General features: G+C 47.9%; 3 protein-coding genes across 3 annotated transcripts; 2 read left to right on the top strand and 1 right to left on the bottom strand.

The window, feature by feature from the left end:
• The first annotated feature begins 3,526 nt into the window (after positions 1–3,526).
• F4813DRAFT_363920 (uncharacterized protein) lies at positions 3,527–5,114 on the top strand. Its single transcript, XM_049243762.1, has 3 exons — positions 3,527–3,881; positions 3,943–4,484; positions 4,543–5,114. The coding sequence occupies exons 1-3, from the start codon at positions 3,695–3,697 to the stop codon at positions 4,660–4,662; spliced, it is 849 nt and encodes a 282-aa protein (XP_049098291.1). The 5' UTR covers positions 3,527–3,694; the 3' UTR covers positions 4,663–5,114.
• Positions 5,115–5,645: 531 nt separating this feature from the next.
• On the top strand, positions 5,646–7,069 carry F4813DRAFT_131887 (NADH:ubiquinone oxidoreductase complex I intermediate-associated protein 30). Its single transcript, XM_049238728.1, has 3 exons — positions 5,646–6,249; positions 6,327–6,776; positions 6,841–7,069. Exons 1-3 carry the CDS (start codon positions 6,212–6,214, stop codon positions 6,926–6,928), a joined length of 576 nt encoding a protein of 191 aa, XP_049098290.1. The 5' UTR covers positions 5,646–6,211; the 3' UTR covers positions 6,929–7,069.
• Positions 7,070–10,056: 2,987 nt separating this feature from the next.
• F4813DRAFT_381483 (uncharacterized protein) lies at positions 10,057–12,867 on the bottom strand (the record flags this gene model as incomplete). Its single annotated transcript, XM_049245682.1, has 4 exons — positions 10,057–10,204; positions 10,278–10,674; positions 10,726–12,430; positions 12,487–12,867. The coding sequence occupies 4 exons, from the start codon at positions 12,865–12,867 to the stop codon at positions 10,057–10,059; spliced, it is 2,631 nt and encodes an 876-aa protein (XP_049098289.1).
• Between the last annotated feature and the right edge of the window lie 915 nt (positions 12,868–13,782).

Here is a 13,782-nt window from a genome sequence, read left to right as displayed (position 1 = left end):
CGCACGTTGACGAGCCCGAGATAGTGGGTGGCTTATGTTGTGCCGCTGTCTGTAGGAAGGGTACCTACCTAAGATAAGCAATACCCACGCAATTTGCCGGCTCTATGGAACTCCAAGCTTCTCGCGTCAGCACCCAACATCATTAGGGAGAGAAATAGCAAGTGAGAAGCTCCCGGAGGTTACGAGTCATACAACCCCCTGCTATTGCGGATTCGACTCCGTTGGTACAATTAGAATTGTAGCATCTATAGAAAACCTATCGTCGAGTCAATATCATCCGATATATGTAATATATGTTGGTATAAGAACCGAAAGAAAAAAAACACAAGATTTTTCAGAATAGAAAAAAGTAGGTGACTAAAGACCGGTCACACGTACATCTAGCTTTATCGACGGCCATGGATTGAAAACATACGTGTGTATTTTTAGACGTATGAAAAAAATTAATTCGCCCTCGTGGTGATATGATAGCGGAATAAAACGTTTACTACCTACCTTTCAAAGTCTAAGCGTTGGCTGACGCCAGCGCTGTGGCTGGGTACAGAAATGCACCGGGCCTATTTGATCTTCGCCGGATTCTATGCTAAATGATTCTATGTAATGGGCACAAGGGATAAGTGTAAATGACAAACCAGATATGTATAATGTAGTCTCGTGTATGTTTATTCGAGGGTTAGCGACGTTTTAAAACCCGGTAGGAAAAAAGAAGGTTGTCTAAGCTATGTGGTATATGCATGCATCATCCATGGACTCTAGGTGGATGAGGCTGAGAAAGCAAAAGGAAGAAGATATTTTCATTGGTGGACTTATTCTTATATCTACTGTAGAAAAAAGTCGAATATTTTCTAAAGATATGCAACTACTGGGGTATTACATCAAACCTGTTAAGACTCCTGTCTATGAACATTACATATTGTTGCTCACCACCCTTTCGGGCTATCCGGTCTCTTCCCGGTTATAGGTAAGTACATAGAGAGCACCGTGCGTGGCAAAACAGAAACGATGGCTCCTTTATTTCGGAATGTTCACCTCTTTACCGGGTCTGTCTAGGTAACGGATTAAATGATTTGTGAACATGAGGTTTGTTGGGGGGGGGGGGGGGGGGGGGGGGGGGGTACGCGATCTGCCCACCGAAAAATCCTACAGCGGTAGAAGCTTTTAATAAATAAATAAAAGGGCCTAGTTTCTTAAGGGGGGCGAATTGACTGCTGGATCAAGGCTGAATCCTTCTTTCCTATAAAGTTACGGTATATCAGGCCTACCTTTTTTATCAGCTTGCTTTTAAATAATGACTAGACACACGCGAAATTATTTTAAATAGTCCTGGTAATGTACATAGTTAGTAGAACATTTCGAGAAGTTTGACCAGCAGCCCTAAGAGGCGGCAATTGGTAACCAATGGAAAGTTGAGAAAAGGCTTTGTAATGAGCCAGGGCTAAAAATAGAAGCTTTATAAAGCACGTACGAATTAGATGGCGGTATTTCTTTTTCTTTTCTTTTTTTTTCTTGTCCACCTTTTTCATGTTGACAAGTCGGACAGCAGGGAGAGAAGACTACAATCCAACCCCTTTACCGCGTATTACTTTACCGCTTTACGTAAAGATGTCTTACGCATGTTTCTTCTGGCATTCCCAGATCTAATCGCTTGGCGTCATTCCGAAGAGACGAGAGACTTTCTGAGGAGGCTTCCGTGTTGTCTAAGCCCCCCTTCTATGCATCCTTCTCGAAGGACTCGAAGGGCTGGGCGTTGTATGTACGTGTCATTGGTACTTTTGAAATCACTAGCCATTGGATTAGATTGTATATCCTTAGTGCGTTTCCCTGGTTGGAGAATTTTACGGCTGCTTCGTATCCCTATCTAGGACTTTTCTTTTCCCGCGTGCACGATTCAATAACTACGGGGTTTAGCCTATCTTTTCTGCCGGCTTACCTGGCAGTCCTGACGCTCAGCTTTTAAACTAAAGTACCCAGCCTTAGAGGTCCCTTGTAGTTTGTTCCTTAGTAAAAATGGCGGTACTTGTGTAGTAATAGGTAATGGTAGTGGTGTCAGAGTCTCTATGCATGGATTCTAGGTCATGTGCTCTGGCAATGCCTTCGCTTATCATTTATTTGACCGGAAATCCTGCGCGCTGTATATCTATCAAAGATGTCGGGTAAATTTTTTCTTCTTTTAAATTTGGATTATTGCCTAGCGCTATTGACTTGCGGCTATTAGATGACACATATGTATTCCAATACTGAAGTAGCAAGGTCTTGAAGTAGTAATGTCTGTCGAGCGCAGGGCGGGTTTAGGATTTATTCCATGCAAATCTCCCCTATGAGTGGTCAAGGTACGCAACGAAACGTGCTGGGCTGCGACATGATCCAGAAAAAAGGACCCGGCCCTGCCCTGCCCTGCCCTGTTGAGCCCAGCTCACCCCAAAAAAGCTAGCTAGCTTCCCGCTTCCCGCTTCCCTTTAGTTGAGAGGTGATAAGAGAAAATAGCCTTGCAAGTAGCCTTTCATTCTGCTTTCTGTATTGGAATTTTTAATTCATTGGATTTAATCTATAGGGGTGGCCGTGTCCGCCGTATTGCCGTATTACTTCGGAGCTCAACCCTAAAAGTTTAAGGGTTTAAGGAGTGTCTTCTCCACAACAGCTAGTTTAGCTCGTAAGATCCATCGTCAATTGCTGAATATAGCGAATAGCCTAATAGCGCCGATATCTTAAAGAGCCAGCCCTATGAGTCGGCGGGCTACGGTGGGTGTGGAGAATTAAAAGTCATCGCTGCTTTTACTCAAGCGCGCGGGACGCGAGATACTTGTGTTAGGTACTTTTCTGCGCTCTGCCCTAGGTAGGCAGCAAAATTCGGGCAAAATTAGGGAACTCCGCCATGCTTTTTACTTAGTTACATGGAAATACTGCGTATATGCATATCGTAACGCCCAGGAGCGCTGCGCAAAATCCCTGCGACCATGCAGGTAGGGTTGTTGCCAACTACTAGGTACGGTCACTACTTCCATTTTATATATATAATCATATAGGTACCGAGGTATTTCTCTAGGTATAGGTATTTCATAAAACTAGGTACCTAGGTGCATACCCCAAGCCCTTTCCTATCCAAACCCCTCCCCCCTTACCTGAACCCTTGTTCACTCGTGCGAGTCTTTACCGTACTCCAGCCCGTGGATCGCGCCCGCTACTTCCCTCAGATTGAGGCGCTGCTCTGCCCTCCTCGCACTGGCCCCAGATGCAAACTACAACACCCCCCCAACTTCCAGGCAAGGTTGTATTGAAAGGGCGGACGCACAATCAGGTGCATTCGCAATCATATGCCTGTCTAAGCTGGACCCATGCTCATGGGAAGTACGTAGCTACGTATCTACGTATACAGACACATGTAAATGTATCTGAGCTCTCAGGTACTCAGGTTACTGAGGCCTTGTCATAGAAGCATGGGGGGCTGCAATCCTCCATCTCGAAGGCGGCTTCCATGGACCATGGCTGAAAGGGCTACTTCTATATATTTGATTCCTTCCTCCCGCTTCAGAAGGTTCATATGTCCCACCATCTCGGTTCGACAGCAACTTAGTTCTGAAGTAATCACATCGAACTACCGTCGACGTTAAACCGACTCACCTCACTATATATCTATCGTTTACTCGATATCGCCATAGCAATATTAAGTTGACCACTGATAGATACACTTTCAACAATGTCAATGTACGCCATGTCGCAACATCAATACTCATATCCACCCGCGCCGGCGCCGAGACAGTACTCGGCACACGGGACCAGCAGTGCTTTCTCCAGTTCAGCCAACCCTGATGAGGATTGGACCAAGATATCGGACCTTGCCGAACGCAGGAGGATACAGAACCGAATTGCCCAGCGCAACTACCGTAGGTTGCGACCAGCTTTGCTCCTTTTACCAATAACCGAGTAACCTAACAGTTTCTCTAGGCAAGAAGCTCAAGAGACGTCTGGAAGACCTCGAGAGGCGCGCCGGTACCTCGGACGATGCATCTTCTCCTACGGGGAGTGACAAGCAGTCGCAGTCCGGCAGCACACGGAATACCAAGAAGACGAGTTCCTCTAAGGTGCAGAAATCCTCCGCAGCTCCGCACAAGACCGTACAGCCTCAATTTACACCTCCGATGAACCACGACGACGAGATAATATTTAGCCAGTCGTATGACGACCGAGAGCGGTCTCACACGCCACCGTTTATGCCCTACTCGGCATATCCTCCTCCCGACGAGATGGTTCTACCCCCGTACAACTCGGCCCAGCCTTACCATCACCCAATTACAACCGGCGAAGGCTATCCCAGCTACATAGCTACGAATGTTCCCTGCACACTTCCTCCTATGACACACTTCAATGATGCTATCAAGAGGGAGGCGACATATCCAGAAGAAACCATGTCTCCGTATATGAACTACGGTTTCGTACCAGGAATGGATGTCCACGGCCAAAATTCGTACGACCACTCCAACCCTCATGTGAGTCCTGTGCGCGCTTACTCCCGCCGAGAACCTCGTAGCTGATCGGTGTTGCTAGACTCCACCGCTTTCACACTCGTACGAACACTCGGCGAACTGTTCAGAGTCCGGTTATGACTACCCGACAACACCTCTCTCAATGCCAGGGTCTCCCGGCCTCGGGCAACATCGCTCATAGCTTATAGCTAGCTAGGGTGTTAAGGTATGATAGGACACGAATGCACGGCCGAGAATAGGGATTTTGGACGGATGGATTACGTTTTATCTCGGGCACGGCGGGGCGAGATATCTTACATGGAAGACGAAGGGCTCGTCTCCGTGGCGCATATTGTTGGTTTAGGGATATCCAGGTGCAGCGCGGTGTTATTTGACGGGATTTTGGCATGGCCTTAGATGATACATACAAAGGGCTCTCCCGAGCTGAAGCGAGAATATTGGCGAATGGAACAAGGGTTGGCACGAATATGTCAAGTTTACTGTGTAGGGAATGCAAGTATTTCATCGTCCTTATGGCATTTCAATGCCTCCATTACTTAGTAAACGAAGCTTCTGACTTCGTGCTCGGAATACTAGCAAAAATCGAGGTTAGTTTTACCACTCAATTCTACTTGCGACAGACTGTAAACAAGAAGCCTCGTGAATCGACCAAATGAATGAGACTGACAATGGTATGGGAGTGGTACCGAGTTATCGAATAGACGCGGCGAATCTGGCCGATCTTTCTTCTCACGTCGCATCCACCCAGACAATGCGCGGCACAATTACATACTATTTGGCTACGACCATTCTCCATCCCCCATCCCCCATCTCCCATCTCCCCATCGGTCGTGCGACGTAATCGTACAGTTCGTGGCCCGAGCAGGGAGTTAGCTCCGAAAGCTTTACGCGAGTTTCGAGTTCTCGCGCATTGCTACGTCCGTGTTCTTTTTTTCGGGCCCGGTTTCCGTCACGTGTTAATTCCTTTGTCGTCTACTCGTTGAAAAGCTTGATATTGATACAAGTTGAATATATTGCAATGTTACCGGGCTTTAGTTTATTTTTGCAATAAGCAACGTCAGCACACTAATCTAACATGGTTATGTAATCTTACGCTATTAGTTAACTCTAACTATAGTCTATAAGGTGGGTATTCGCAAACATTATATCAAGTACTGGTTAGTTACTCCTTAGGTTACCTGTATAGAGTTTATATTAGCATGTTTTTATTTACGTATCTTTTAAATTACATGAATTAGTATCTTTTTATATTATATTTTTGTTCACATCCGCACTCATTCCAGCTTTGGCATGCAAATACACCGCAAACGGCTTCTCCACCACCGAAGAAAACCAAGGGAAAAAAAGAAATGATACCAGATACGCTGTATACGCTACATGAAGTGCCAACCTTGCCGCATTGATATAACCACTACCCAGATCCAGATTAGGTTATGAGACGAGTCCCCTCAAGCTCAAGACTATGTGTGTGCACTGACCTCGTTCCCGAGCCTCAGTGCAATGGCCGTTTGACTTCACGTGTCCATTCCAAGACTGCTGCCGTTGCGACTTGACCGTTGAAAGCTCTGGGTTCGGTCTAGCAACGTTGATAGCAAACTAATCTTTGGCCGCCGGGTTAAGTAAGGGAGGATCGCTCGGGGCTTGTATATATATATATATCTTTATATACCCATACTTACGGTATATATCAACACCAAGAAAAGGGAAGGATAGAGAAAAGTTTGGTAGCTATGGGCCAACCTAAATTTTACCTCTTTGGAGGGTACAAGTAAGTTAGGGCCCTTAGAAGCTATGAATACCGTATATCCTTTACCCCTTCTCACATCATACTGACACTCGCTAAAGGCTATGGAACGAGCACGCCTGGTGTCCATCCGACGACCAGGTCCGCGGTGGCAAGAGCCATAGCCTCTTTGTATGCTCTGCTGACTCGACCGTGGCCACATTCAGTGGGGAATTAGATATCACCGCCCTGGGAGGCGCCGGTTTTGCCTCGCAGCGGACCGTCGACCCCCAGTCTTGGGACCTTCTCGACTACCAGGGGCTGAGCGTCGGCGTAGCCAAGAGCGACGGGAAGAAGTATACGCTTGTTCTTAAGGACGATATCCCATCTCGTCGCGAGGATGGCAGGGAGGAAAGCACCGTCAGCTGGGAGTACGACTTCGTGCCCGGTGATGGGACAGAAGTGACGGCCTCCTGGGACGACTTCAAGCCCACGTATCGAGGACAGCCGAAACCAGATGCTGCCCCTTTGCGCTTGGATCATATCAAACGGATAAGTATCATGATGCGAAGGTTCGTCCCGTGTATATACACTTTTTTTTCTTGTCTTACGTCGCTAAAAGTTTTTTTCCGGCAGCTTTTTTGGCGAACAGGAGGGTCCCTTTAGGCTTGATCTCAACTATATCGCAACTATTAGAGCCGAGGCAAACCCGGAGGAGGATTGAGGCACGACCCTCTACTTTAGAGTTTAAATTACTGCGAGAGCGAAGAGCGAAGCCAACTGAGAGGCTGATTTAGTGTACTGCTCACCTCAGAAGGTCTAGGTAGATCTCGAGATAAAATAACGATACATGCTAACCTACCCGAGAACTATCATGGGTCGGTCTGTGTTGGCATGGAACTATTCCTTGAGCATTATTAATATGAAACAAATCCTAATGGTTAGGTACATCTATGGGACCCCAGTGGATATCACTTTTTCGAGTCCTATAGGATGGTTAAGGTGTTAGTCCAAGCTAGATCCAGGCGCACAATAAGTCAGATCCTCGTTTGCCTTGGAATCTTTGTCCAGTCTAGAAGACCCTTTCCTCAGACCATACTTCGTCATGAATGAGCAGTGGGGAAAAAAAGCCCACCAATCTAAAACTACGAGTGAGTGTGACTAACTGATGTTTATGCTATTGTTCATTGTGCGTTTTAAACCCTAGTAAGCCGAACTCCATCGTGCGCTCACTGGAAGAACGGCGTCGGGTTCCGTCCCGTGGATACGCATATTAACGGCATATACTTGAATAGCTATAGCTGCGGAACTCCCTGCCTTTTCGGTAGTTAAGATAGCGTGGGGTTTACCGCCTTACGGATGTATTTGCATACTTTGTTGCCGGTCTCGCGGACCTTTTCGATACCGCTGATTCGTCGGGTTTCTGACGTGTTCGCCTCATAAGCTAGCTACAGAATTGATAAAATGACGCCTTCGATTTCTATGACCCCAAATAGTCCGCAGATCCCAGGAGAAAGTCGGGATGACCTGAGCCCTACGCTTGAACCCCATTGCTTTCGGTAGGGGAGCCCTTCTCAGTCTAGATCCTGCAGGTGTCCGTATGAAGATAATGTGCGCGCCCGTTGGCAGGGTTCGCTGGGAGTGGCGACGGCCGTATAAACTCGACACCCCGGTCGTTGACATATAATTCTTTAGCATTGCTGCTGTGACACGGCATGTTAGGAACCGGCGACTTGGGGAACTCTTGTTGCGTCTGGAGAACTGTCATATGACCCTTACGAGGGTTGGTATTCTCGTGTCAACCTCTTACTTCCTGCTGATAGTGTGTCTCTGGTAGCTTTTCCGTTGATCTATCCCTATCCCCGCCGTATCTATTCTATCTACCTTATTATCACGCCGCAGCTAGGCATCTACTAACATCTAGTATAGGTAGTCTACGGGTCCAGGTGGGAATGCCATGCCAACTGGCTGGGGCGGCACCGTCTCTGTCAGATACCCAACGTTAGGTGCAGACTGTTGGGCTGACCAGGAACGGAAGCTTGCTCACTTTGAGCAAAGCCTAGTTCATACGGGTTGCTACACATGCACGTCTACATGCATACCTACCTGCAACAAGGGTACATAGCTAAGGTTCTTACCGTGTTAAGTTCACATGGAAAGTGACAACTGAGCTGTGGGTCGTTCTGCTGGGGTCAGAAGGTTCTGTCGACATGGAGGTAGCCGATCGAGCAAGTCGCATTAACGAGCTCGTCGGTCTACGAGCAAACCACCAATACATAGAGCACTATTCGAGGCATATACATCTAGCCCTCCCAGTCGTTTCCTACCGCGGCTGGAGAATGTGTACGTATATTCCCGTAAGTAGATGGCGAATGCAAGGTCTCGAACCTTCGGCATGCTTCTTCCTGTTATGCATACTATGAGTAGAGAGTGCACATAGAATGTACGTACGGTACATACCGCCTACTCACTTACACGACTGTGCTTCGTCGATATTTATAGAATTGGGACTGAGATTGCGTCTATTCAACCAGAATTGACACAATCACTTAGGTAAAAGAAAAAAGGGGTTAAAAAGGAAAAGGGAAAAAGGGAAAAAGAGAAGAGGCTGTCACTAGGGGGTGAGTACCCAACCCTTGCGGCACTTTCACCTGGAACCGGCTTCGTCAGCTTTAGAATTGGGCGGGCCAGCTCCTTGGGTTCGGCTTACGCGTGAAGTTCAGGATTAGATAACATAGATCTGCTTTTTCCTCGAACCTATCCCGTCCATGATTCAACCCCCTCATCCATGTTCCATGTCAATACAGAAGGTGCTGAGTAAGACCACGGGAAACCTCGTGTCCCCCACGCATACATATATACATAAATTAAGAACGTTTCCCGGACAGTTTTGGCCGCGGACCCTGGCCTCTGCATGTGGATAGCTACCTAGGGGCCAGGGCAACATAGTTTTGGCCCTGTACATGCATACCTACAGGATGTACCGCAGTCCGGAGACGAAAAGGGATGAAACATATCGCTAGAAGGCTGTTGAGAAATCGGTAGCTAGCACTGGGAATATGTTTGGGTAGGATTGTTGAAATAGTGCTGTTATAGTCAGAAGAATTGGCGGCTTTTACATGCTTCTGGAAAGATTTGTCGAATCTACGTGGGATATGCTACAATAAAATCAAGATTCTCACTCACTGCCTGAGTAGGCAAGTTCAGTCCGAGTTTGGAATGTCAACACTTGAAATAGCACCCTGTAATGAGCTAACTACATAGGTATATGGCCTCTTATAGTGTAGTATTTGTCTTGACATATGCTAAGTGAGCATCGAAAGCATTCTAGCTTAAGCTGCAGACGGAGCCTGAGAATACTAGAATTGCTAGCAACAAAAATATACACACATAATACAGTTGACAGCTCTCACATGAATTATATACCATTTGGTATTTGTTGCGCTTTCAAAAGGCGTCTTAGACGCATAAGTAAAAGCTGTTAAGCCCTTCCTGTCCTTTCTCTACTGCCATCTCCAAAGAGCGCCGATATTTGTCCCTAGTCTGTCCATTCTACCATTAAAGGCCGTAAGCATATTGCCGCTTTTCCCAGAACGCCCCTAAGCTTTTGAGGCCGAACCGTGTCCCTCATGAATTGCACCGATCCCGCACATGATGACAAAACAACCCAATGATATATATAATGAAGTAGTGATGTTAGTATAGTATATAAGTGACAATGGCCACATCTGGTCAATAATCATCAACATCATCAATGCGTGACTTCCGCTGCTCGAACCAAGATAGATAGACTTTCATAGGGATAAGCTTTCTCGGGACTATCGCTAGAATAGAAAATGAAATGGGTTGACTCTAGGCAACGCCTAAGTCGATAGCAGCGGGCTTTTGCTTGGCTACGACATTTGTGTCGGTTGAGAAGTCGGCTGATACGTTATGGTCGTCCTCGCTTTCGCTCACTGCAATCTGAGTTAGTTGTTTTAGATCCAGGTAAACGTACAAGCTGGACGCTGCTTAGCATCTGGCCGACTGGGCATAGATCGGAGACGCTTTGCGTAGTCCAAACCATGACTGACTGAATAGTAACCAAGGGGGATAAATACTCACTGCTGCCATAGCCGGTGTCGGTGTCGATGCCCATTCCAACAACACCACGGGTGACGGTCAAACATCGTTCAATCATCTGGTGCCGAACTTCTGGCTCGAGTCCGCAGTCTTTCCCGGTCCATATCCGCAGTGTGCCCGCGAGACGCTCTAGCGTATCAGCGCAAGCCTCTGCAGCGAATTCATGGTTAGCAAGTCGGTCCATTAATTTGAAAGTAGCGGTATAACCGAGCAATCCCATTTCACTGATGGGGTGGATTTGATCGATTACACCATAAATATCCACAGGCTCTTCAGGGGGGGAGAATTTTTGAAGATGGGCAATGGCCATGGCACATAGGAGAGCAGTGCGCATCTCAGTGGTCATGACTAGCGAGGGCGGGAGCATCTTAATGGGGGTGGGAGATGATGGCGCAGTACGGGTAGGGCTGCCCAAGGGACTGTTCGATGAGAGAACTGGGGTTACAGGTCCAATAGCTTGCAATGCAGCCATAATGTTGATGTTTCGTTTCTCCTCAAAGAGTAGCGCACGTGCAACTAAAGCACGATTTTGGGCGATGGATCCAATCGGGGCGGTTCTAATGGCCAGTGACACATCATCCTCGACTTGTTGGACTGTATCTGCATCATCCTCTTGCGCCAGAAGACTATTCGTAAGTCCACCTTGTAGCGTCATGTTTGACCACCAGGCTGCAACAGCGTCCATTGGCGAGCGGACTGCCAAGTCATCTACTACAGTATCCATACCATCAACGATTCCAATGGCGTTGTAGTCGGTTGGGCGGTTCCAGGCGAGATTATGTGCCCTTTGAACGATATTTGGATTCAGGACCATATCACAATCTTGCTCAAGCAAGGCAGCTAGGTGATCAGGCAACTCGTCATCAGATTGTTCCTGGCCGCCACGGCGAAGCTGCGTGAGGAGTCTATGTAGTTGTTTTGCCTCATTCCATTTTGCTCGAGCCAATTTAGACGCAAATGTGTTGAATATGCCAAGCTGGATACCGGAGAGGCCAACCTCCCACAACAGAACCCGAATATGGAGCGCCTTAAGCATCAATCGAAGTGGTGTGGTGGGGAGAGTTCCCGAAGCGAGTAAGGTTAGAGTCAGTCGGCTCTTGCTGATCTCGACATCTCCTCCGGCTAGTTGAGCGTCTAGGGCGATTGCCCATGCCTTGACACGGGCAAGCTCTTCGTCCTCCGTAAGACCTGTCAGCATCTGATAACCATGGATTCCGATGAGATTCCTCAGGCTCAGCTTCATTGTTTTGAGACCAAGCGCGGCAGCCTCGAGGAAGAAATTGTGTCGTGGGACCCAAACTGTCTGGATAGCTGTAAGCCATGCTTGACGACGCACGTGGATAGGAGATGCTAGAGATGGTACTGCTTTCAGGGAAGCCTGTTTCTGTTGTTTGGAACCCTGCACATTTGGTGGCCTACGTTCCATGAGCGAGGGAAAGACAGCCCACCAAATGCTACAGAGCAGCAGTGCAACCCTGATAGAATATAATACCTGCGCACCTTGGAAATGATAACCCATAAAGTTAATGTTCAACGAGGATGTAAGTAAACTGAGGAGGTGTATGGGCACGGCGAAGAGACCACGGCCCTCTGGCGTCTCGTTGTTTTGCTCGTTCTCCCGAACGGCCTCCAGAAGCATCAATCCGGCTAGGGAGCCAACCATCAACTTTCCAAAGTAAGGACCAGCATTCTGCCAGCCTCTTGCTTGAATATGGTGTTGTTGCTGTTGGATTTGCTGTTGACGTATCAAATTGGGATTGTGATTACCGCCAAACGGCCTTGGCGGTACTGGATAAGGCTGACCCGTCGCCAACTGGGCGGCAATTATACGCTTCATATCTTCAGGTACCTGTATCATACCCTGGGGGTCAGTTTGACCCGGTGTAGCCATAGCCGAATTTCCGTAGCCATTAGGCTCTTGCGAGTATTGTATGGGCGTAGAAGGTGTCGCTTGCTGCAAGGGACTGACTGCACCGTTCATCGCACCGGCCATGAAGAGTTTCTCGAAGGCAGCTATTCGTTGCTGCATGGCCGAGTTCTCATCGACGAGCCGAAGATTTCTTTTTTCCAAATGCCTAATATACTCGGTAGCTTTGCTTAGGACCTATGCGTCAAGTTTAGTTACAATATCCAGTGCGTAAAAGATTGGTATAGACAAACCGTGGCCTTATTAAGTTTGTGTGCAGGTGTTAAGCCATGTAACTCTTCTCTATCCTCGGTCGTGTCCTCGCCCCTCGCGCTCTTCGACATGATGCGTAGACTTGGTACACTATCTCGCAGAGCTGCAATCTTATCATTGAGATTAGTGCGATATCTCTTCTCAATCATGTTGTGGGCCGTCTTTTTCACTGGCTGGTGGCTATCAAGATCGTCATCATCATCATCGTCAAGTTCTACTGACGACTTCCGCTTGCGACTATTCGACTTGGAGCACAGACTCTGATCCTCGGGTGACGATATGGAAGAAGACTTATAAATCGGACCGGCTGAATCAGGACTCGCTTCACTCTTAGGGGAACGGTAATGAAGTTGGGTTGGCATAGCGATATTCTGCAATTTTTGGCGCTGCTCTTCGGTAAGGCCTCTTGGACCCGCGCCGTTCGGTCGGATCTGCAGTGTAGTAGTGGTCACTACCGGACCTACGGTCGGCAATGGATTCGATGGACCGGGTGCCATGGAAGACGGGGCCACTGTAGCAGCGGCCTGCTGCGGCGGCGGTGGCTGCGGAGGGAGGCCATGGTCCAGTTCGGGCTGCTGACCTAGATTCCATTCGTCTTGGTAAAATGAATTAGTGTCGTAAGTGTCATAAGGAGGAGTGTCTTGAAATGTCCAATTAGGTTCACTGTAGAATTGTTGGTTGCTGGCGTTGGAGTCGGTCAGCGTCGCGTCCCCATTACCTGGATTATTGCCATCTTGGTAATACGGGCCGTTTGGATCGTCGAGACTAAAGATGTCAGAGGGCTCTTGCTGATCCGTCATGGTGGCACTGGTGCTGGTACGATCATGAGATGCAGGTGTGGTTCGACATCAGCAGGCACCACAGCAAGTTCTTCAGCCGCTCTTGTCCAGGTCAAGACAAGCGAAAGGAGGGGGTTTGCATATGGCGGGAACGACCAGGGGTATTGTCGTTGGGATGACCTGATCGTACGGCCTGGAATAGTATAGTGCGCGTACGGCACCGATGGATGAATATGAAAATGGATCGGTTGGTTGGCTCACGCAGTCGATCTTGAGGGTATATAAACCTGTATGGGGAAGGCGACAAAATGTTGTAGACACAGGGGGAATTTGTTCGACTAAGATTGTTGTTCGGAGTTGAAATGGGACAAACAGAATGCGGAAATGCAGAATGGGAAAAGACGGGAAAAGCTTGCTTTGCGACGCCAAGTCTCTCTCCCCGTTTAAAAAAAAAGAACAGCAGTTTAAGAAGGCGGAGAGGGGATAATCTACCTAAGG

This window comes from Daldinia decipiens, assembly GCF_022478715.1.
Source record: "Daldinia decipiens strain CBS 113046 unplaced genomic scaffold F4813scaffold_23, whole genome shotgun sequence".
NCBI classification, from domain to species: Eukaryota; Fungi; Ascomycota; class Sordariomycetes; order Xylariales; family Hypoxylaceae; genus Daldinia; species Daldinia decipiens.
Note: the sequence above shows the minus strand (reverse complement) of the source record. Positions and strands in the feature narration are given on the sequence as shown.